We start from the raw sequence: 26,584 nt of genomic DNA, 5'->3' as shown, positions 1-26,584 counted from the left end.
GAGATTCTTATTGTGCCCTCGAGCTATCGACAAATCACCTCCTCTTTGCTGAGCAAAAAAAAATAAAAAATCTCTTCTTACTCAACAAGCACTTCTTACGGTCTGCAAATACCCGGTTTTTCCTTTAATTAAAAATTAAAACTAAACTTTATTTATATTTATTTAAACTCATTTATTCATTTTTTAAGTATTCCTATGAATTATTATTATTATTTTGTTAATTAAAGATAAATTTTCTCAGTGTTGTATAATCAGGAAACTATTCATCCAGCGACAAAGCCCCGGTAGCAAAGCGTTCCTCGATTAATTGCATAGTACTTTAGTCTACACTATACACTATACATTATAATATAGTATAATATAGTATAGTAGAACAGTGTAATTAATAATTATAATTATAAAGTAAACTTGTCATTGACTGCGTTATCTACAAAAAATGTTTTTAATTTTTATTACAAGCAAATTATTAATTAAAATAAAACGATTTTGTTGCACACCAAAAAACTAAAAGTCAAAGTGCCGCAGTCACAAACATTTTTTTGTCAGCACTCACTGAGTAATTACTGCACTTGATACAGTCCAATAAAATTTTTTTAAAGTTTACTATGCGTTGGGGGTAAAAAAAACTAGTCTGACGCAGTTTTAAATTAATTAACTTTGATATTCATGTCGGAAAAATAAAATTGAATATTTTAGTTTTTGTGATATCGTCTGTTTGTACATTCGTACGTTTGTAGATTCGTATGTACGAACATGATAAAATAAAAATACCCAATCAATTGTTTTTTTTCAGTCACTTTGAAATACTTTGAGGTAAAATCCCGTTGGAAATTATTTTCAGTGTCTCTGGGCTATTATTTTAATTTATAAAAAATATCAAACATTTTATGTGGATAAAATAGAAATTTACTAAAGAAGATTAAAAAGGGGAACTAGTAACGGATTTCTCATGTATTTGTATATCTGTATTTACTAAATATAGATATACAGATACTAGTTCTCTGATCGTGTACTAGGTTTTTTACCTTCTAATTAACATCAATTTATTCCACGGGTATTGTGGACATTCATACTGTCATATTTATACTCAGAAAAAAAAATTTCTTGGCTCAAAAAAATCCTGACTTGATTCCCAAAAATATTTGTCTTCAAAAATATTTTCTTGTCCTGATGAATTTTTTTCTGTGTATGAATTGAAGACAAAAATTTTCACAAGACTGGAAAAAATTTCTTGGCGCAATAATTTTTTTTCTCCGTTAATTTTTCTTTTCAATTTAAAATCCAAAAAAATTCTTGGGATAACGAACCGTCGTTCAAAAAATTGTTTTTATTAATCGACAAACTTACTGCCCATAATACCCATGAGATAACATTATATATTTATATTCCGTACGTGATGAAGATATCGAACTTATCACTCCCATGTTTAGTGTTCGGGGTGTGCATAATTTTTTTTGTAACAGACACTTGAAATGTACGGCATTTAGCGCCTATAGCCGGCAGCTAAAAATATTAGATAAGATACAGTGGTACAAAAGATACCAAATCGTTCTAATAGTGACGTCATCAACGGATCAAAAAATATTTTTTGGTTACATGTGCGATAGCAAACGACCAAAAAATATCGAAGTAACTTAACGAGCCATCTTGTGACAGAATTTATTGTCATTTTAATTCGTACACTTACCGACTTCTCTCTAATTTTCAACAAATACTTAAAACAATCTTACCAAATAAATAAACGCGGGTTTACACTGTAAAAAAAATTGTGTGAATTTTCAAAGATTGTATATAACGCAATAAACACATACATTTGTGCTTGAAATTTCATTACTAATTTCATATAGAATTTAAAATACACGTTTTTGAATTTTCAAATTAACACTTTGGATTTTCAAATACTTTTATTTGAATTTTCAAATAAGTATAATGAAATTTCAAATAGAATTTTTAAATTTCAATATATGTTTTAGAAATTTCAATACTTGCTTTAAAAATTTAAAAATCAAGTATAAATTTTCAGTACGTTTATTAAAATTTTTTTTTTTTCTTTATTTTGAATACCAGCTTGATTATTAAATTACGTATATTAAATTTAAATCTTTTTTCATTAAAAATACAATTCAAATATCTAGTTATGAAAATTCAATTCCTTTTGTATTGTAATTTTCAAATTATTTTTAACAGTGTATATCCTGCCATTTACAGGCACCAAATGTAGTAAATTTCGAATATCTGTCACAATAAAAACTAATATAGTTGTTTAGTACAATCGAGTCTAAGCCTTCGGCTCGGGCAGCAATTTTCACACTTCGCGTCTTAAACACGATCGCACTCGATAGATAAACTACTATTTTATAACTAAAATTTATAAATGTTTTTTTTTTTGCAGTATGGTAAACAGCTGAAAGACAATTATCGTGCGTTCAAGAATAAAAATGATCCAGCAAGTTCCGGCCGACCTTTTAATGTCACACCATCCGTATGTATTTTATCCTCATGTAATATTGATTTACATCTATGTCGCTTTTGCTTTAACAGAATGAATTTATCTGCTTTATGTAATAGTAATAATTAAAATGATAATGATAAAGACAAAGATAATAAATCTGTACATTTCCTGTGTGATTTATAATTGATTAATCAGCAAGTTAATTAACACGATAACGTATTTTTATTTTTATAATTCGTATTAATTTATACTTGGCATGAAATATTTGACGTAAGAGATTTATACATTCTCTGGAGGGATTTAATAGTTTTAACCGTCTAAAGTAAACTGCGGGTCACGCAAATATTATTCGTTGGACAGTTTACATGTCAGTTGGCCAAGCGTGTCGAATTTACACTTGGATGATTAACAGCAGCAGCGGTGCCAATAAATGTACGTTTACACATCGCACGTACACATTCAAACTCTAATATCGTGCGCGTAAAAAATTATCGCGGCTTATTGTACAATCGATAAGTAAAGTAACAAATCTCCAAAGCGATAATCAATTTGTATATTTACATTTCAAAGTGCACTATTCACACTCTGTCACAAATAAATTAATTTTAATTATTATTATTAATTAATTTTTTTTTGTAATTTGAATATTCGACGTGGAAATAAATTTAAAAAAAAGTTTATTACATTTGTTTTTTTTTTTATGCTATTGGTATCGTATCGCGAAGTTGACAGAGTAGACAGAGTAGACAGAGCACAATCTTGTCCGACTCTGACCTCGAGCTGTCAGGAATCAAGTTACTGGTAGAAGTACTCTCTTGGGACAACTTTCCTCGTTACTCAGCCCGCGGAGCTAAAAGATATCCGTTGACTTGGAGACAACTTTTTTAAATCATTTTTTATCAATATCCCTGGTTTTAAACAATGAAAAAAAATAGTAAAAAATAAAATGATTAAAGAAAAGTGTGAAGAAGAAGTGACAGCATTTATATTCTCCTCGACCTTGGAGTAAATCTTGTTCTCAAAGCCAAGTAAAGGAAGCGAGGAGGAAAGTCTGAGTATTCGCAAGCAGTCAGGCATCTCTCACATTTTACGATCACTTCCTCTTGTCTCATCCAAAGTACTCATCCTACAACTACTGCTCTTACTCTTCCACTTCTTTTCACTTATCCCTTATCCGTTGTCGCCGTGTAAGACGGTTTTCAAGTCCCTGTAGTCCCTCATCGTCATTTCCCGTCTCCTGCCGCTGTGTTGAATCACTCACACACACACATATATACAGATATATATTAAATATGTATGTGTGGATAGTATAGCGGCACAGTTGGAGTAGTAGTATAGCACAACGGCGTATCAGCTCATCTGCATTTAACAGGCTGCTCGTACAGTAGCTCTCTCGCGTTGTCGTTAAAATTTGACGGCCGTTGCTGCTGATGCTTTTAGAGCTGCTAGACGTTGTATTTCCCTTAACGATCCGAGTCGAGAGAGTGATGGTAGTAGTGGTGGTACCGGAAAGTACGGGCTGTAGATGATGATGAGGAGAGTGAGGAGGAAGAGGTTCGGGAGCTTGAGAAGGTAGCAGTAGACGAAAACGATGAAAGGATAACCGTATACATACATATATATATATACATATAGAGAACATAGCAACGAATACCAAGAAAATAAGCTATCGTCTACTAGCTATACTTTGAAGATTTTTTTAACAGCATACTAAAGACCATTCATTTCTCATTACCGAGCCATTAGTTGACTTTATTGCCTTTAATGCTCATCGATAATCGCGTTAATCCAATAGAATAATGGTAACTAAGTTAAATAAACTATTAGCCGGATCCACGTGCGATAAATCAGCCCATTATGTAATGAATATAATAGTACATGTTGTCACGTGTTAACATTATGCGCTTTGGAATTGATTCCAATCAGTGAGTGGTTACTCCCGGGTAGGCTTTCAGTTTAGATCACTCGGCCGAGGGAACATAAAAGAAGGAAATAAAAAAAAGCAATAAAATAAAATAAAAAGGCTTGCCATTGACTGACCTATCGATATCAATTCACCTCATTTTCTCTCTCGCTCACGTGGCAAGCCTTTATTTTTATTTTTTTTTACTGCCTTCTCAGCCTTTTTTCCTTTTATTTTATTTTTTATCGCCTACGATGGGTCATTCCCTCGGACATTCCTTTTGTCGATTTTTCACGTACCATCGAGCGACTGACAAGGGCGCGGTGGTGCTCGTTCAGTTGTGGCGTCAGAGCTTGCAGTACCTCTACATAGACCATCATCAAGGGTGGTGTTGGTGCTGGTAGATTCCACCAGTTGGTTGGGAAAAGAAATGAGAGAAAAATGCGTGCAGAGAGGGTGAGGATGGTCGAAATATCACCGCGTGTGAGGTTCCACTAAGAGAAAGAGTAAGAGGAGAAAGTAGACAAGGTGATAGAGGTGGACACGGGTGAAGGGATGAAAAAGAACGCGGTGCAGTGGCGCACTGAGCGGTTTTAAAAGTCGAATAAAAAGCCCAGCCGGCTGTTGCTACGCGCGAACTATCGACCGGTCTAGCTGCGCTTCTCTCCCTTTACCACTATATATATATATATACATATATATATGGATCTACTCTGTCTCCTGGGGACATGGGATAGTATGACCGTGGATTGGAGAACGAGAAGGATAGTAAAGAAAAGATATATATATGTATGTACATGTATTATATGTATATGTATATATATATATACATGAAACATAGACCAGTGGAGAACACGCCTCGCCGAGTGTTCCTGGTTCACACAAATATTTAGTTGGGTTTTCCTTTTCCGTGTAGTACCCGCTCTACTTATTTACCCAATAAATCCCTTTTACGTTTTCCAGCAATTCGTGTGCTCTACCTTCTCTTCTTCGTATCCTTTTTACACGGGTATTTTTATTTTTTTATACTTTAGATTTTTTTATATTTAAAACTTAATGTATTTTGTTTGAGCGCAATATTTAACCGTAAAACACTGATTCATTAAGTATAATTAACTTAAATTGAGGTTTAATGACGGCCGTCGAAATTAAATGTGTCTCAGTAATAATGAAAAAAATTCAAAAATATAAATTTCTTTATAATTATTTTTCAGAGCGTGTACTTTCAAGTACATTAATGTATTGTACGGTAGAATGTAAGTTGTACGTGGCACAAAAGGCTCTTAAAGTAATGATCACGACACGTGTATAATTCGGATATTAATAAAATAATAGCAAGACAACAATAGCTCATAAAATAGTAGACAAGTAAAAGGAAAAGGATAGACGAGCACATAACACGACTAAAGCATGTTTTTGTACCGCAATATGATGAAGAAAGCCATTACGTAGTGCACACATTATTTAAACTTATTATATAGTTGGACGAGTGGTACAGATTATTATCAATTGCACACAAGTTATTGTGGGACAAGCAAGCAGATATTAGCTTGATAGAAACTATCGACCTGTCGCCGGTGTGGTCTTGTCTCATTTCCTCTTGGCTGGATGCCCCGTAGTTCCCCTTGCCACGAAGCCCTAATAATTTTCCGGTCCGACCCGGGAAACTAAACGGGTGACTCTCGGCAACCCGGAGGTGCCGTAATTGGGCCGGCGTTCTTGAACCCTCTCTCTCCCTTCCCTCCCTCCCTTGCTCTACTTCCAAGCGGGTATATATATATCCAAGCACCACCAGGATCCGAGTACCAGCTATACCAGTGCCAGTACTACCGCCAGTGCTGGTATAAATGTAGCTAGGGAGCATCACCCAGCTCGGCATTATCGAGAGGATCCGAACCTAAACCAACCTAATCTCCTTTCCAACGTCAGAGAGGACTCACGGTACCAAGCATTTACGTTGCGCCACCCAAAATCTCCTTTACGTCCTTCCTATCTCTATCCATTTCTCTCCCTCTCTTTCTCTTTCTTCCGGTCTCTATACTCTGCTATTCTATGTATACATGTACACTATATATGTATATATATATATATATATGTAAAGAAAGACTTGTATTTATTATCTCTCTTACTTTCTCTTTCTCTCTTTCACTCTATCTCTTTATCTTTTCACTATTCTCAACAGCGCTGGCTGCCATGACTTGGCGTCGCGCATGGAAATTTTTAATTTAACTTTACGACCCCGCTGGGAGTTGAGTGTAGCTTCTACTCACTCACTCACTCGTACTCTTTTACTCATTTTTACTTTATTTTTTCATTTTTTTTTTTTTCACTCATACTACTGGTACTCTTGGAAAACATTTTCCTGCTTCCTTATTCTGGTTGTCTCGTTAACTTTCCCCTTCCTCCTCTTGTCTTCAATTTATATATTATATATGTATATATGTATATGTATATGTAAAGTAACATAACACGAACAGAGGATTTATACGACATAACAGAAAATCTCGAAACAAAGAACGTGAAGAAAAGTGTGGGTGAAATTTAATGTCGGAAAAAAGTATGTGGGGTAGGATGAGAGTGAATATTAGTGGGTATTATTTAAAACATGTAAAAATGAAAAGCTGGTTATTTGACAGTTGATGAAAACATTGTTTCACTTTTTATTAAAATAACAGACAAATATAGATGATAAATTTACGGTAAATATATAATTGCTGTAAGATGGAAAATATATATGTAAGTTTAATATGCCTTCGGGGAGAAATGAGATTGTCAAGTGGCTCAAGTCAATTGTGAGACTAAGAACGAGTCGATATGAACGTGATCGGACTTCTCTCGATGAGAAAATGAGAGTTTTCGTCTTCGATTATCTCGATTATCCTCTCGAGAAATCTACTTGACTCCAGGATGTCTGGGAGCTTTTGTTCGTCCACAAGTCTCCTAACACAATCAACAACAACCGAGTACACGACACAGAAAAAAATAAGAAGTAAAAATAAAAAAAATAATTTTATTTAGCAATTATTAAATAAATTTATTTCAAAGCTTTTTATTTTAAACATCAAAGAAAAATTTTTGTATTTCTCTCGTGTCTTTGATGTACTCCGAGGCATTTCATTAATTTGAATTACAGAAAATATATTAAAATCACGGAAAAATATTCAAATAAAATTATTGCTAAAAAAATAATATTTAAATTATCGTAATAAAATCGCGGTACTGCGATTTCGCGTATTTGCATATTTTCACTTGTTTACCCGTAAAATATTTACACACACGCTAAAAATATGAAACAACATTTACATTTAATGCGAGTTTATTTTTTTTTATAAAACGTGTAAACAAAAAATTATTTTAATCGTTTTACCCGAGTGTATCATAATTAGAGCACTTATTTGAAAGCCCGCGATGATGAGCTCCAGGGAAAAAAAAAAAAACCGCAAGTAGTTCAAAAGCGAAACTCAAAATAACCAGCCTCAGTCGTAACTTTTACAACCCTCTTTATCGATGGTAATTTGTGGTTGTCTCGACTTTCTCTTTGTCCTTGTCCTTACCCTTATCCATCTCTTTCTAATTTCTCATCACCATCCTCATATATTTTTTTCTCATCTTCATTTACTTTATAGTTTTTGCTTCAATAAAAACTTCCCAACTGAGAAGTTACGACCAACACTAAAAACTGCACACAAGCTATAACTCCGAGGTACATAAACTATATAATAGCTGCAGAGAACTACACAAACCAAGACATGACAATATTTAAAAGAGACAAAGTATTCCGATATTTTAAATCTTTTACTGCCGATGTAAATTTTTATTTTATTTTTTCAAATTATGTCTCAATTTAATTCCAATTTTTTTTTAAAGTGAATTAAAATCTGTACTGCTCAAAATTATTTAAGATTTTTACAGTGACCCAGTAAATTAATTGAGCAAATCTTCATTACAAAAAATCAAAATTTTAGTAAAAAGATGAGAAAAAAAATTTGAAGTATGAATGGAATTTAAAATGACTTTTGTTGACGAGAATGGATTCGTCTGCTGATGTCTAGCGAAATTCTATCCACTGTAAAAAATCGGGAGTGAATTCGGAGTAATTTGGATTTTATTTAAATCCGCATTCACTCCTCATATTTTTTTTACTATGTATTAGACTATAAATCCGATATAACTTTCCTAGCTCACCTCGACTACTTGTGTCTCTCCTTATTCATACACAAATTTACTAGCATCGGTCCCTATATTTAACGAAATTCCTGGGTTTACATTATCGCCAAAGGCGGGGAGAGCAATCGGCAAAGCAGATAAATTAAATGCAGGAAGCTAAACAAAGATGCCGACAGTTTTGTTTAATTATAAGTATCGCAATACGACGAACCATCAACTTTTGTAAATTACTCAAGTGTCGAGTTTACTGTTACTGCAACTTTGCTGCCGCTCCTGCTTTTACTCTTTCCCAGCAACAAATTTAATGAAAATAAACTTTTCTCGTTCCTGAACTATCTTATAAAGAAATAACATAAATAACAATATTATAAAATAAAACTTTCGCATCAAATTTCAAATTCGGTGATTTTAATTTTCCTATTTTTATCCTTTTTCATTTACTTTTTTACAAATATGTATTTATATTCACATAACTAATTAATTTTTCCTCATCAATGGTGACAACTCCCCATAATTTTTAAAAATAGAAATTTAATTCGCTATCCGCAACTGCACATCCCGGGGATTATTTTTATAAAATTCATTTATTCATTCCTACTCCATTTTGTTTGAAAATAAAACAAAATTTTTCAGTAGCATTTAATAATTATTATCCTTTTTTCAAAATTAAAAGTAAGAAGTAAAAGAACCGTCAAGATATAAATAAATTTTTTTTTCTTAGCGTCCGTAGTTCGCTCGGTTCTCGCTTAATTACAATTTAATATTTAAACAAAAAGTATTACAATACTAGCAATGTATCATCATAATTTCATCAACAATTTGCAGTCATTATATATTCATAATACTCAACAGAATATATATACGTTGATATATACCCACGGGACGTGTTTCATCTCGTCTCTGGCACGTTTGTGCCTACAATATACTGTGCGAAACTACCCTATATATATACATATATACATATATACATATACTTGTATAGGAGATTGAACGAACACCTAATCGATATGGACGTGAACCCCACCGGTATATATCAACATTTCCCCATGGATGCTTCACCTTCTCCATTTGACACTAACTTACTGCACCCTATACATATATACTAATCTACCCATACACCCACACACTTATATATATAGATTACTATTAAATTGCAACATGCGCTTGCGCAAATATCTTTTAACCTTGACATTGAACAATATCCCCCACTTAATGCCACAATTCTTTCTCTCTTACTCTTATTTTAAAAAAGGTGTGTGTTTGTACAAGCGAGTTTTCGCGTCACTCCCCTCTGCTCATTTATTCATATACATATTTATATATATATATATATCTCCACACATAAGTACAATACAGTGCTAACATGCAGTTGCTCAGAAACAGCGAGGTCAAAACGTTGTACTGTATATAACACAGTGCGGCTCACCCACACGTGCATTAATCATTCGTCTCGAATTACCCGGGCAATCTCATACAGAGATTATATATATGTATATATAACGACCTATATGCTAAATGCCTATATATATACTAAAGGGAATATGCAATCCACATATCAATGTACGCACGTGTTACGTTAACTTGCACACACGTTGGACCCGATTATGGTCCTCCGACCTATAGGCGCGCACTTCCTGCTCAACGTGCAATTATTATTATCTAATCACTTGTAATACATATTACATAATACTGGGCTTGTTTAATCATCCTTATATTTTTTCATTCGCCTTTTTATTGCCGTTCATTTTATACATAATTGTAATTTATTAACTTGTCAGGTTATAATATTTTAATTAAAACCACCGGGGACGGGAATCGATCCTATCCGCGAACCTTGAGCTCGTGCGTAGACTCGATTGCTTGTCATTGAAATGATTATGATAGAGGCATAAATGGGCTCAAAAAGAAGATATTCATTGAAGAATGAAGAAAGGAAAAAAGTCGAGACGTAAAAAAAATAATTAACAAATGAACACTCGATGAGTGATTAACGTCGAGTCATGCTGAAACTGTTTAACGATTACATCACACCGATGGAAAATGTCTTCAGAGCGAGTTAAGTCAGACGCATCGAGGAGCATAATATTATTCAAGTGGAAAAATTCCAGATCCTGTCAGACAACTCCATTCATGTCAGCTCTTTTGCTTTACTCGGGCTCGGGCTCTTTGTGAATAGCTCCCGAGCCCTTACACTCTTGTACTACAATACCGCTTGCTTGATACCTGAGAAATTTTTTTTAAAGCGGTACCCGGTCTATATAATCGCGTATATTTATATAGATATTAATATATGTGAATACGGATAGAAAATAGAAAATTTAGTAAAACGTCTGGCTCAGAATTATCCTCCGTCGACAACCTGCAGACAGTTTAATAATTCTAAGAATTTCCATCGGTAAATTTTATTTTTCATTTTCCGCGTGTCTCGCTAAAGGGTTTTTTATGCGCATCCTTGTCTCTATGACTGATGTGCGGATATTTATAAATTTTTTTCCTTTAATATTTTTACAATTAAAATGAGAGACTTAATAAATATTTTACGCTTTTTTCATCTCTATTTATAGTGAAAAATAATTTTTACGAATTTATATTCTCTCAAGTTTTTTCAATAAAGCTACATGCATAATTTTACTTCAGATGTCAAACTACGTGCGCGTACTGACAGCTTTTAAAAAAAAAAAAAAAATCTAAATATATTTTCACAAATATAATATTTTCACTTTAAACTTGACGTCCTTTACTATATTCTTTATAACATATTGAAATTTTGTAATTTATTCACGTCAAGTTTGCGCGGATGAATAAATTTAACGAATTAATAAAAACTCTTTAGTGATACTGTCATATTTCGATTGATATTAAATATCAACTATTTAATTATTTATTTCTATCATAAATATTAAACATTCTTTTAACCGGGAAATTTAAATTTTCAAATACGGATATTAATTTTTAAATTAGGACAGCAGTTGCTGATTATAAATTATAATTATTCACTAAAAATAATAATCATTTAGTGAAAATTTTTTTGCGCCATTGCCTACTGTGATAATCATTAAATTTGTACTCCGATTTTTTCCGTGTACGTTCATATATCGAGTACCAAAGACATTTAGCATGAATTAGTATCATAAAAATATAAATTTTAGTCGTAAAATATATTTATAAGGATAAAATAATTTATGTTTCGCAATATTTTAAACAATTGCCCGACACACAATCGGCCAGTTTGCAACAATGAGTGTACGACAAAAGTTTATTATCTCTGGAAGAATGCCATCATACATATATTTATATATATACGTAACAATCTTAGTGACAAACGGTTTCCATCGATACCAAAAAGGAAATCGAGTGAATGAGAATTCCGTTGTGAATTTGTAATGCATCGGATGGGGCCTCTAGAGAGATTGAAACGAAAGAAAACACCGAAAAAAATAACCCACTCCACTGAGTATCGAACCGATTCTCACTTTACTTTTATTTTTTTTTTACACATCCCCTATTTATTTTTTCCTCTTCCTCCCTTTTCCTCGTTGGTTCTTTTTATTCATTCAGTGGAAATTTGGATCCTGAACGACTCTGGGTTCTGTACCGAACAGTAGCTCATGAGCACACAAAGGAAGACTCGGGTTTTATACCGGAAACTCGTGCGCAGGATCGTCCACCACAATCTGATCGATTCGCTAAATAACTCCATTTAATTATCAAACAAATTATGACTACAAATTTACTTCACTATCTAAATCATCTCTTGATAAATTCACTAGTAATCCAAATCTCTCAGCGAAGCCCCAGTAAATTATTTTTAAAAATATGTCGACACAACGAACGAAGTAAAAAAACTAAACTGCTACTTAGATCAAAAATCAAATCATCAAACGGGTCAATAACTCTTACAATGCCAACTCCATTGGATACATATAGACGAAAAAAAATGACTATTGGATGTATAGATTGAGTTCCGTGTTAATTCATGACATCAATAGCGTCACACTCGACTTGACAGGAAATTTACGAGCAAAGTATCACAATAAAAAAATTCCAGCGTAGGGTAGTTATTTTTCAAAAGGATTTACAGCCAACGAGGTTACCAGGAAGGGAGAGATATAAAGCAGAGCTCACAAGATTCAGATTAAAATGAAGGGGAGTCTATAAATCGCCGTAGCTAGGTCTAGGTCTGTGTCTAAGTCCAAGTCTAGGTCTACTTTTCACCGTAATCTCGGCCTCTTAGTTATTTTCTTAACTCGGAAACTCTCTTTCCCTGGATAAATTTTGACGCTTTATTCACATTATCCAGTTATAATAACTCTCACTCCTCGGCTAGTCGTGCGCAGCAGTTTAACATAAAGCAGTAGCAACTTTTAAGACCTTAATCATATGGGTTTTCTAGCGCCGGTGATAAATATCCGCGTAAGCTCCGATTGGACTGACTCCAAGTTCGTTTAACCCTCGTTTAGTCGATCTTGCACACATGCTCATGTCTATATCTACCAACGTACGGTGGCACTGCACGTTTTATTAATTGCGAGCTCTTTTTACCTTCACCTCAAATGCATTCTCTTGACTTTGGGTTTTTTTATAATTTTCCTTCCTCGCTTGATTTTGCTTTTATTTTCATTTTTATTTTTACTAGTGTATGCCATATATATAGACTCTTGACTCACCCTTCACGGCACTTGGCTCAGCTCGATTGAACGTTCCTTCAGTTAAGCTGAGTCGAGTTGCGTAATTCCAACAATTACCGCGCCCACTTTTGCTCAATCTTTTGTTCACCAGGCATTATCATTATCGTTGTACCGTGGATTGTTCACTTTGAGAACACTACAGACATTGCTAATAATCCGGCGTAGTCTAAGAGAAATAAATACATGAAATAAAAAAATTAAATCTACTTTATTTGTCTGACCTTTTAGAGTTATCCCAAAGTGCCCACAGTTCTTTCAATTCAATAGATTTATTTTTATTTTTATTTTTATTTTTTATTATTATTGTTATTATTATTTTGACTTGTTGAATAAAACTAATTAAATGTCTCTTAAATAATGCATTTATCTTTAAACAACTCAAAAGCCGTTTGTCTGCATATTTTAAAATAAAATATTAAATACGAGATATTATCGTTAATGTCAAACTCAATCACAACTGACAGTTATTCAATGACTGTCATTTAAAATAATAGATTAACTTGTCAATAACTTTTTATTCCACAAACAATAATTTAACGATCAATGACAATTATTATCATTTATGTATTTAATAAAACGTAAAAACGGAAAGTGGTCAAGTTTAAAATTTGAGCTGAGCTGAAAATTAATGGAGACATTTTTAAAAATACAGATAATGGTTCGCAGTGTAGTTTAGTAATTCTCGTTTTAGCGACCGCTGTGCGAAATACCGTGGGGAGAGACCCGAAGGACATAAATTACATTACAACGAATAGGAGTAAGCCAACGCAATCTAAAGTGTGTATGAGAAAATAAAAGCCCGAGATGTGTATGGTAGTTTTATTTAGCAACTTGTACTCGTATCGGTGTCGAGCAACCAGCCGGTCGGTCAGGTGACGTAACACGGACTTCCTATCGGCGATCACGTGTAAGTCTGGACCGGTCACGGTCAAGGCCACCGTCAAAAGGATCCCTTGTTCCGTAAAGGGCTTCGTGACCGCAAAAAAGCTGGCTTTAAAAAAGGAACACACGTACACGAAAAAAATAACTTTTAAATAGACGAGAAGAGAAGAGAAGAGAATGTGAGATGTAAGAAGACATGCGAAATATACGAATCTAACAAAGGGGAAAGGATACACGTGGCACTGGCTCCTCATTCAAGGTCCTAGCACACTTGATTTATTTTTATTAAATTTACGCTTTTTTACTTCACACACACACACCTATACATTGTTTTTTATTTCATTACTGTCTGTATAAAAGAATAGGTCTTTGTATAAGACAATGTAGAGGAAGTATTGTAAAAGTATCTCGTGCGTGAAACAATAGGCCCAACACTTGGCCTCTGACAATCAATCTAATGTAGAAGTAGACGACCATTTGAGCAAGTTAAAAGGTGCATTAATGTCAACAATAATTTCAGATAGTTTATATATATAGTTGACACCGTAGAATAACAAAGCCCACGATCAAGTACATCTACACTTGTATTTATATAACATTGTCTATATATATTGAGCATTACCTCCACGAAAGCAGCCTCCGTGTAGTAGAGCGAATTACTGAGTCAATAACCCGGTGATTTACGTAGGCCACGCGATAACGAAGGCCTCAAGTTGATACAGAGGCACCTCGGTTTTATTTTGTTTTAAAAATATATGTGTGATAAATGAATCAACGTTGCGACCTTATCGTCGAGATTAAGAAATTAAATAAAGTATATATTTAATTAAAATAAAGTAACGCAAGTCAATCATCTTATGATCAATGTACTTTTTAAATGGATAAAAAAAATATACCGTAGAAATGCTCGTTAAATTAAATTAAAATTATGTATATGTATAAATGGACGTGTATAAGCATACGAGGGAATAACTTTTAAATTAACCTTTGTTAGAGAGCATTATTTATTATTACTTAATGATTATATGTTGAATTTAATATGAGAGTATAAAATAATGCGGTATGCCAATGGACTTTACTATGAAAATGGAGATACAGACTCCGTGGAATCTAATTACAATCTAATGTGTACGGGCAATTGGACACGCCCGGAATTACCGAGTATATATATATATATATATATATATAATTATTGCATTTGTTTTTATAGGCTATAATTACGAATTCTTGGTTATTTTCCCAGTAATTGAATAATCTTCTCAGTTATTTATCTACTTGGCTGAACTATTAGACATTTTATTAAAATCCCGTGATTATGATAAATTTAATTTACTATGGGTGCCATTAATTTACAAGATTTAAGTGATGATAAAATATTCAAACGACAGATGACAGAGGACAGAAGAGAGGGGGGGGAGGGGGCAGAGAAGATTTGATAGTTGAGAGTTGAGATAAACTTTTTTAAGTTTTAATCAATGCAATGAGCGCAGTCGTAGACAAAAAAAAGATCAAAGGCAAGAAGCAGGGAAGTTTAGCAAAGAAAATCCGAGGGGTAAAAAGTGCGTTGGTCCGCCAGGGGCCAATGAGAATAGAGTGTCGAGGAAAAAAGGGGTGGAAAGTGAAAGAAAAGAGGAGGTGTAAGCACGAGGGTTGAGAAGAACCCGTCTGGCGTTGCATTGTGCAGGTTAGCTTTGGTGCTTTTCTTTAAAGCACTCGCACTCTTTTACTGAAAGCGTCAGTGCGATATCACCGGGGGTGACAATGCATCCACGAGGGTTGTGTAAACACCGACCGTTTCCACTTACCGAGCCAATGCAATCCAACTTCATACGAGCTTTTGAACCACTGGCTTTCGCATTTACTTTACTGTGTTTTACACTTTAATTATTTTTTAAATTCTCATACATTCAAATTTTAAAAAAACTTGACAATCGACATTTTATTTTTAAACTCATTTAGTAAAATTTAACTAATTTTTATTTATACAAACATTTTATTTTTATTTGTTTAAATTGGATACAATCCATAATACAAAAACGACGGTTGGAGTACATTAGTTAATCTTGAGTTGCATGAAGCGGGTATAAATGTATTAATTGTTTATAAAGCAAAGCTGTTCACTGTAAAAAGAGCGGTGTTAAAAATGGACTCGTTTTAACTCCGCCCGGTGTTAAATTGGGGTAACCGGTGTAAAAGCGGAGTAAAACCGGTGTAAAAGCGGGGTAAATTGCGTCCGCTTGGAGTATTAACTTTAAAGATTATAAAACACAAAAAATGTCAGTTCTTTATGAAAATTAATAAAAAATATCAATTATTAACAAGTATAGTGATCGAGTAAGTAAAAATATTCACAAAGTAAAATATTTTAACACCGGTACAGAATATCTACACCGGCGGCGGCGTTATTTTCACACCGCTTTCGGGGGTAAATTGAACGCCGATAATTTTAACACCTACACCGCTTGGACTTACCCCGGAGATTTTTTACAGTGTAGGAGGATTAATAGTTAAAGCAAGTTTTCAAATAGGCAAAGACTTTTTTAAAATCGGGATGGCCATGATTGTTGAGGATTAGACCCACACAGAAAAAAAAGATATCTTGAGTCAAGAAAATATTTTTGAAAGCAAACGTTTTCAGGAACCAAATCAAGGTTTTTTTGAGCCAAGAGAATTTGTCTTGGTCAGAGGAGATTTCCACTTTACCCGAAAAAATTGAGATTTTCAAAAAAATTATCTTGAGTCTAGAATATTTACTTTCAGCCGAGAACTTTTTTGTCTGTGCAGTAGTTCACCAGAAGTGATATCCGTATTATTGCATATTTGAATTAAAATTTACTAAAAATTAATCTAATTAATTTTCGACTAAAAAGTATCGCGTCGTGCCCCTTCCCTTGTAAATTTAATCAAAAAACATTTTTAATTTAAAAGATAAAGTCCTATAAACATCCACAGCAATATGTCATGTGATAAATCAGTATTACACGATGAATTTTATTTTTATTATTATTTTTACTCGTTCATCGCAGCGTATTGAGCTAGCTCACGAGTAGCATAAATTAGCCACTGTGTACCCAGTATCTCTCTACATGCATTAGAAACATCTGCGCACGTGCACCCACCGGTGTCTACTCCACGTTACACTCCACCGCTATGAAATACGGTTACAAATGGTCCCCAAGCATACCCATATACACATATATACATACATACATACATACATACATTTTCACCACCTCCATTCAATCGCATTCATCATAAAAAAATACACACACACAAAACATCTAAACATCCATAAAGATTTATAAAAGTAATAACTATCATTCACTCGCGGATCCGCGGTTTGTCTTCCTCACATCCTTTTCCTCCTGTTGTCTCTTATTAATTACACACCAGCAAGTAAAAGCTTAAGCTCAGTGCAGCTATGCAAAGAATAAATATATAAAATATTAATATGCAAATATATAAAACTTAAATCAAACAGATAAGGAGACAAAGTCTAAAGATCAAAGTAGTGGGTGTTAGTATATAGTTAATACATATTTATTTAAATTGAATTCAATACTTGGTATACGTCAGTCTACATACGTCGATGCAACTGGCACATGTGCCGTCTAAAATATATGTATATATATATACGTATGATATTTAAATATTTATAACACATATACAAGCAATAATACAAAGACGTATAGTCACGCATAACGTCAGCGACTAGAATACATAAATGAGGTACACATATATGAATATCCATACATACATATCACATAAGCTGAAGCTTATTCACATTACGTACCGAGTCTCAATTATCGATGCGCATTAGACGTCGAGATCTGCTTGCATGCATACCATTATTAGAATATGTAATACCACGATTAGTCTCACGATTTATTGTTATATATATATGCATATATATGTATATGAATTTTATATAGATGGTTTATGTACTAGAAGTTTCGAAGGTACATAGAAGAGAGACAGGTCGTGATGTAATGACCAGAAAAGGGGAGTAAGAGAATGAGGAGGTCGTAAATGAACACGCCTGCGCAACCGCGTCGATTAGTTTGGAATTGTGGAGACTTTATATATATATAACAGTGTGCATCATATATATGCAAGTCTCTAACTTACACAGACAGCTGACGAGCGCCTAGCAACAGGCGGTAGGGGTTGTCAACCCTCACTCTCTTTCCCTCTCTCTCTCACTCGCTCATACTTAATCTTTTTTGTTTTATTATACGCTTTTAAAAAACTTTATTTCTCGTATTTTATTTCGTGGTATTCGAGCTTGAGTTTAAGTTGGCTTGACGACATTCGCGCTCGAGAATTGCCGTATTTTTTATTTTTTTTTTATTTTTTCCATTCGTTTTCTTTGAGGCAATTACGTAATTCACGATGCGTGCTGCAAACCTGCTGGGAAATAGAGATCCTGATATATATGTATACGTGGATAGATATCTGTACAAAGTTGGCATCTCGCCGAGTTGAAAATCGTGATGATAAAATGACGAAGGAAAATAAATGTTAAATAATAATGATAATAATAAAATAGCAATTGTAGATCTTTCCAACACTTTAGTCATTTATGTGATAATTTTTATGTATAACGTAACTATAATAAACTAATTGCTAGTTAAATTAATTATCAAAGTTTGTTGTGGAAGACTGGGATGCAAAGGAGCTAAGAAATATAAGTCGATGTGGAGGAATTTAGTTACAATGCGATATGTATTTAGTTCAATAAATTACCGATTGTGAATGAATGTACACGCAACATTATAACGACAAAGACAAATTAGTTTCTGTGAAATACTTGGCAGGCAGTTTCATACAATTGCATGCACGTCGTCTTTACTTATATGTATGTATGTATAGACACTGTAATACATGAAACTTGTCTAAAGTGAAGCGGGTATAAACTTATTCGACAGAGTAGAGCAGTACAGTAACATTAACTAAATACTCGTTCGTCGTTGGCGTTTCTAAGTCGGTTCGTTGGCTGGATAGTTCGGGGTCTTTACAGTCGGAAACTGCTTAGTCTTACCAAAGTCATTAGTATTCAAACATTACCATCACTTATAAAGCATTTAGAATTTCCTTACGCCTTGTAATCAAGTATATCGAACAATACAACTATTATAACCTACAAGTGCACTAATATCGTTAGTGTACATTATCCACCGGTCTTTAATCAAATAACAATAATAATTCGAAAAACAATTATTGATATTATTTTTTTATTTTTAATTAAGGAACTACGGCTTTACTAATCTCATTTATTGACATCATAGGGTACCCTGATTAAACAACTAAATTCGACCGAATTAAAAATTTTAATTCTTTTGTATTCTGTCGAATTCTGTAAAACAGAATTCAACTGAATTGAAAATTTGAATTTGAATTAAACAGAATAAAACCGATTTAAAAATTTCAAATTCGTTTTAATTCAGTTCAATTCGGATTCAGAACCAGAAATTGGAGAATTATTTTCGAATTAATCAGAATTAAACCGAAGAGAATTATTTAAATTCGTTTTAATTTGGACAAATTCTGGTTTTCCTGCCGAATTAGACAGAATTCATTTTTAAGTTAGGTACCGAATTAACAGAATTTGTCTGAATTAAATAGAATTAAAAATTTAATTCTGTTTAATTCGATCGAATTCAGTTGTTTAATTAGGGTAGAAGTACCGTCTTTGGCCACTTTAAGGCCAGTTTTGGACACTTGAAAAATTAAAATAAAATAATTTGTAAAAGACCCAATCACATAATCAATTTTTTAAATATGTTTAAAGATACTTCTCTCTCACTGTTAAAATGAAAATATTATTTTACACTTTTTCATTAATTAAAATAAAGGATTAAATGTCCAGAAGTGGAGCAGTGACCACAAATGGTACCTCTACCCTATATTACATTGCGGGTAACGTTTCGTTAAATATTTTTAACATCTTCAGACCTAATTTCGAAATGAATACATGGAAAAATTATTCTCGTTTGAAATACTATGGCGCCATAGTAAGGCCGGACCATGCTGGCAAAAATTAATGTGGCCATGGTGAAATTTCCAATGGTTGCCGTAATTTGTGTTACAATTATTGTCAGTATTACTATGGTTATATTAATCTTCGCATGTGTTTATGTCAATTTCCGTCAGGTGGCCACCATAGTCCGGCTTTATTATGGCACCTTACTCTCTTAAAATGAATCAGTGAAAAGTGTTGCAAATCAGTGAATATTCACTGGATAAACAGTCCCAAGTATACAGCTTATTCAATAAGTGGTATACTTGAAACTGAATCAGTGAATATTCACTGGTTCATTTTAAGAGAGTAGACATATGAAGCGACAAATTGGTACACAGTTGAAAATTTTGTGTTCTTATGTATAAAAATTTAATGGTTAAATATTTAGTGTCAATTATTTGACACCATCAGGTGTAAATTTAACTTAAGTTTAATGTGTTGTCTGATCTCAACAATTTTTAAATCCGTATTATTGTTTGACACAAGAATAATGTGTTAGCTTAACACAAAAAATTGAGTGGACCGTTTGGGAAATATGATTTGTGTTAAATTTAACACAAATTTTTCAATTGTGTAATACAGAGTCATGAGAATTAAGACTGATAGATAGTAAAGTATATGAATTGAATTATTTAAAAATTTCAAAATGACATCAATTAAAATATTAAGTTTTTTTACAAGATTATTTTTGATATATTTTTGAGATTGTTGTTATAAATTTTTAGCTTAGAAGTCATTATTTTATTATTTTCAATAATAATTTCCATAATTTTAATGAAACGACAAATTTTTTTGTCTATAATCATAGGGGAGGGTGGGGCAAAGTGGGCCCCTTGGGGCAAAGTAGGCCCCCCTAAAATTTGGAAAGCCTCCAAAATTTTTGGGAAAAGTGGCCCCCCCTAAAATTTGAGAGCAAAGTGAGCACCCTGAAATTTTTTATGAACGAGGCTCATAATAAGTCACCTTCAATTTTTTACGACTATTCATTTATTACTTATTAGCTTATTTATGGCTTACCCATTTTTGCCCACTTTGCCCCATATTTTAAAATTCGTAATTTATTATGAACACAGCTTATTCATAACATTTTCAAAGTAAAGAATTTAAAAAAAGTAAAACGAGCAATAAATTTGTCTCACAATTTTTTTAGATGGGGGCCCACTTTGCCCCTAATTTTCGATTTTTTAATTTTAATGGACACAGCTTATCAATGTTAAATTACAAACAAGGGCCTATAAAGTAGTGTAACGAGTAAAAAAAAGTAAAGATAATCCCATTTCTAGCTTACGGGGCCCACTTTGCCCCACCCTCCCCTATATATGATAAATAATTGAAGTCGTATATGAGTAATAATAAAATAATAATAATAATTATTATATATTTTAATTGTTTATAGGCCATCTGTTATTTAAATAAAAATAATTAAAAAAAAATATAATAATTAAATGTCTGACGTATATTTAAACTTCAATACCGGTATTTAAATTCATACTTCTTTGTTTTATATACAAAATACTCTTTACATGAGAACGGATCAATATAAACGCCGGTGTATGTACAGTACTTGTGAATTGTGTCGTGAACGCAGCTGCATTTTATTATCAAATCAATTTCAAAATATATTATTTATATGTAATTACATAAATTTTTACAACTATTATAAATAATGTAAAATACTTGTTTTATAAACTATACTTCCATAAATATTTTTTATTTACTAACTGCCGGCCAGTTGGCCCAATAATATTCTTTTACACTTACAACAGCTTATTTATTATTTTACTTCGGCATTTCACATAAAAATGTATTTTTAGCCGTAAGAGAAATATCGTAAGTGAGCATCCACTGATACAAAAATTTTTAAATATTTATTTGTGAATGACAATTAGCCAAAAATTTTTACCGTATCCTGCTTTTAATGATCCGTCTCCTGTAAATATTTATCAAAATTTTTCCCCAAGTTCTTTCTATAAAAATATACTTCTCTAATTAACAGTAATCGTAAACTGACAGAATAAAGAAAATAAAAAAAATAATAATTATCACAACTCGATTGTATTTTAAATTTCATCTGTTCCTGACATCCAGCTCGAGCTTTAAAAACAGTTTATTTCACAACCACTTTCTCAAAGCTTTCGTTCACAGTAAAAAAAAAAAAGTAATTAAAGAAAGGAAAAGAAATAATTTTTGTTCTTCATTTACTCTACTATATAATTTCATCCTATTCCTACATTATATATGAATACTATATATAAATTTTATATACAGAACCGTATTTATAAAATAGTTTAAGACATAAAACTATTCTGGTTTGTTTATTATTCGTTTTAAATTTACAATTTGTTCGCGTTTACTGCGACCAGTTTTATCTTTAAGTCAATAATAATTTATTAGTATAATTTTTATATGTATATATATATATATATTCCTGCGATAAAAATAATAATCTACTCTCTTCTTATTTTTAAGTGTATTAAAAATTTTTCCAAGATAAAGTTAACTTTTAAGTTTTCTTCCATACGATAATTCTGTGGATGTTAAATTCTCCAAGTGCTTATAAATTTTATCAAGTCTACGTCGGACAACGTTAATTCGTCTAGAATTAATGCTCGAGCAAAGTTCTGGGGTTGCATCTCCCACTGAACCGGCAAAGTAGAGAAAAAAATAAAATGAGAAAGAGAAAGACAAGTAATAGATCCGCCTCTTGGACTTTAAAGCACTGTAGCTCCTGCTTTACCCTCTCTTTCTCTTCTTAATATACACATATATATGTATATCTATAGATATATATCTCTCTTTGGTACTCTAGAATAATTCGCATCGGTTTTCAAACGATAAATCCGGTCCAAGCCACTTCCTTCGCTGCTCTTATTTTTCCGAGTGGCTTATCCAGCCCCCTTGTGGTTTAAATTTTACGCGGCCTTTCTCTATACCAACCTTCTTTAAGAATATTTCTTCTTACCATTAGTACTTTAATTACCACTTTCAATTCCTCTAACTATTTTATTTATTACCCCATCGATTACTTTTTTCTTCATAATTATTAATTACCGCCTCTTTAAAATCCACTTTAGCCAAATACTTTTCATGATTTTGTGCCTTTTAATTAATTAAAGATGACCCTCTTCACTAAAAAAAACTGATGCAAACGTCTCTCACAAATTAGACAACACAATTATAGAAATAAATTGCTAATAAACTCGTACACAGTAAAAAAATCGGGATTCAATTCGGAGTTACAAAAAATAACTTAAGGTAGTTCACTCGCAAACCGACTTTTCCTAAGAATTTCATGTAATTGAAATATGATATCAAGGTAGATGTCCTGCATGTAATTTAAAAAAATCAGAATTTTTGACCGTTTGTAAAGCGAGATATTGATAATCAAAGTGCTCATAATTAACATGTAGTAGCTTGGACTAACCTAAAAAAAAGTCATATTTTCACGTATATTTCAAATTATTCTGCTTAAGAATTTCTCCAAAAACTAATAAATTACAGAAAAAAAATTTTCAAATTCAGAAAAATTTTTAAACTATCATAGTACCGATTAGTAAAAAAGTTATAAATATTCAAAAAAATCTGTCTCACTATTTTAAATGAGAAAAAACGAGTAAGCGATATCAAGTAAAAGAGGAAGCACTAGCACACACTATAGGTCGCGAGTGAACTACCTTAAGTGTGAAAATAATTTTCATCATGAATTTACTCCAAATTTTCGTCTAGTAAATCAGTACTAATTATAAAATTAATTTATTGCGTCTTTAAATTGGACTTGAGATGACTTCGATAGAAAATTGACTGATGTTTTTACTGAATTAAATCTTTTGTCAAATTTATCGATTCAGAAATCACCAATAAACTTCTTCTATCGAGTACTTAATTTACGCAAATCAGTTTAGATTGTAAAATTAATTTAGCGAATGAACTTCGGATCACTTGGATTTAAATTTTACTAATAATTTTGACGTGATTAAAGTTGATGATACAAATTCATTATGAACAATAATTTTTTTACACGGGTTCTTATACGTAGTAAATAGGGAGGTTATTTCATCGGAGTGATTTGGATTTTTTTAAAATCCGCATTCACTCTGATTCAAAGTTTTAACATTAAAATAAATTGTGGGGTAAATTTTACTCCGAGGGAATAAAATAAACAAACATTCATCGGCTCCGCATTCTCCGGATTTAATCTGCGTTCACTCCCTAAATTTTTTACAGTTTAGATTAAAGCGAATTATCAAATTTTCTCAATCGCAATTTTAAAAAAATAAATAATACGATTTAAAATATCCAGAACAGTGTTTGTTTTTAATCTGATAAAAAATGTTGATTGAAGGCAACGAATGGTAAAAATGGATGTAAAATTAAAAATTCTCAGTTATCAGCGTAAATTATTTTTGCTGACCAAGCTAATTTTAACTCGGCTCATAAATACCCTTCTGTATTATACAGACAAAGCTAATAAAATATTTTAAATTTATTGCCGCATATATTTTAAATAACGTGACTTTTTATTTTCTTCAATTCGTTCTGTCACTTCCCTTCACGGTTTGCGGTAGATTATTAAATTAATAAAATTTTATTTTTAATCGCCACTAACAAAAATATATATTACTCATCAGGAAGTAATTAAGTATAATTGTCGGACAATTTTATTTTTTATCTTTGTACTCTTTTGTGATTAAACTCGACAGGTCGCTAAAAGTTTACTATAACAATTATATTCCTCAAGTAATTAAACTATAAGATGTTCTGTGACCCTGCGTCTATTAATCCGTCTCATATCTAATTTATATATATTTTTTTAAATAAAATATATTTTTGTATCTATATAATTTCGAATAATATTTATATATAATGTAATAAATAAATATACAGCAAAGTCTAATAAAAAATTAAATTCACGTTTCTTTGGAACAATTATTACACTTGACCTTTACAATTATCTCGATATCTATCTTGTAAAAGTATACATATACATATATATGTAATAAAATAACTTGGTTTTCTTATTGCGTTTAATTCGTAATAACTATTTATCAGTGTCAAAGATCATACGAATAATTCGTCATCAAGTTATCGCCCATAAACTTTGATCAAATAAATTAAATAATAAAAAAATCAACGTAACACGCGAGTAAAAAATTTTATTATTTATAAATCGATAAATTTTTTTTTAATAACTGATAATAATAAAATAAAAATGATCAGAATATTAAAATATTGATATTTATATTTGAATAATATATATGAAAATATGTGATATATGTGTACAAATGGAGGTGTTTTAAATTAAACGGTTTTACATGACGATAACCTCGGTCGATAGAGCATAGGTCAGTGTCCGTCAAGTCTGCGTATCTTGTATTATATGTCACAGTAAATATATATAGATATAGATATATAGATGTATATATATAAATAAATGTATTCTCCGAGGGACAAACCCCGTCTTATCCAGAGAGTAGACAAGTCTCGGTCGATCGCGTGGATTACTCGGCAGGGAATTCGCTGGGCTTGGGGTTGGGGTTCAAGGAATCAGAGGGAATTCCAGGGGAAAGAAAATGAATGACATACGTCTATATGTAAGTGAGAAATAAAAGGAGGCGGGTATTAGGTATTTGGGAAGCATGCCAAACTATCAAGGTTACAATAGACCGAACTGACACACTGATTTCATTTATTTCTTTGACCTTTTTGTTGATGAATCAACCAAACAGATTCGGAGAATCTAATGATTAATAATTAGCATTTTAAGGGTAAGCACGCAATGTCAAGGTCGTTGGGGTGAATTATTATTTCGTAACAGTTGAACCAGTAATAGGTTACACTTAACGAGTCCTTGACGAATTATTTCATTTTTTTTTTTTTTATCAATCAAATTGTTTTTTTATTCAAATTTTTTTCAAATTCATTATTAATTAATAGGGCCAGGATTTTTGCGTTAATTTAAAAATAATTAATAATTAGTGGTGTGAAATTTTTTATATTACGGGGAAAATATTGGTCCTATTAAAAAATTTTTCAAACAAAAGTTGTAGTAAATTTAATTTTCGAAAAAAAATGTTTCTTATAATTTTTTCTTAGGACTACTAAGAAAGCCGCAATTTCAAAATTAAGATTTTCGTAATTATCAAAATTTTGAATCATTCATTATGAATCTTAATTTTTGAATTTCGGTGAATATATTGGTCGTATAAGAAAATCATAAGAGACATTTTTTTTAGAAAATTGAATTTCCTACAACTTTTGTCCTAAAACTTTTTTACTAAGACCGATATTTTCCCGTAATATCAAAAATTTGAACTATTCATTTCAAAAATAAGGTAAAATTCTTGTCCCTATTTATAAATATTAGTCAATAGCATATTTGTTTTCCCGAAAGTTAATTCAAATTTCTAAAAAATTTCGTTGCTCATTACGTTGGAAAATTAAGTAACTCACCCCAATAATTTTTTACGCAT

At 32.1% G+C, this 26,584-nt stretch overlaps 1 protein-coding gene across 4 annotated transcripts in view; it reads left to right on the top strand.

Moving 5' to 3' along the window:
- LOC130664075 (growth factor receptor-bound protein 14-like) overlaps window positions 1-26,584 on the top strand; it is a 242,030-nt gene that overhangs the window by 200,626 nt on the left and 14,820 nt on the right. For all 4 annotated transcript variants that reach the window (XM_057463782.1, XM_057463784.1, XM_057463783.1 and 1 more), the window contains one exon: window positions 2,393-2,482. In XM_057463782.1, the coding sequence (XP_057319765.1) occupies window positions 2,393-2,482 (90 nt within the window). The remainder of the gene's footprint in view (window positions 1-2,392; window positions 2,483-26,584) is intronic.

The sequence above is a fragment of the Microplitis mediator genome, chromosome 2 (genome assembly GCF_029852145.1).
Source record: "Microplitis mediator isolate UGA2020A chromosome 2, iyMicMedi2.1, whole genome shotgun sequence".
In the NCBI taxonomy this organism is placed as follows: domain Eukaryota; kingdom Metazoa; phylum Arthropoda; class Insecta; order Hymenoptera; family Braconidae; genus Microplitis; species Microplitis mediator.
Note: the sequence above shows the minus strand (reverse complement) of the source record. Positions and strands in the feature narration are given on the sequence as shown.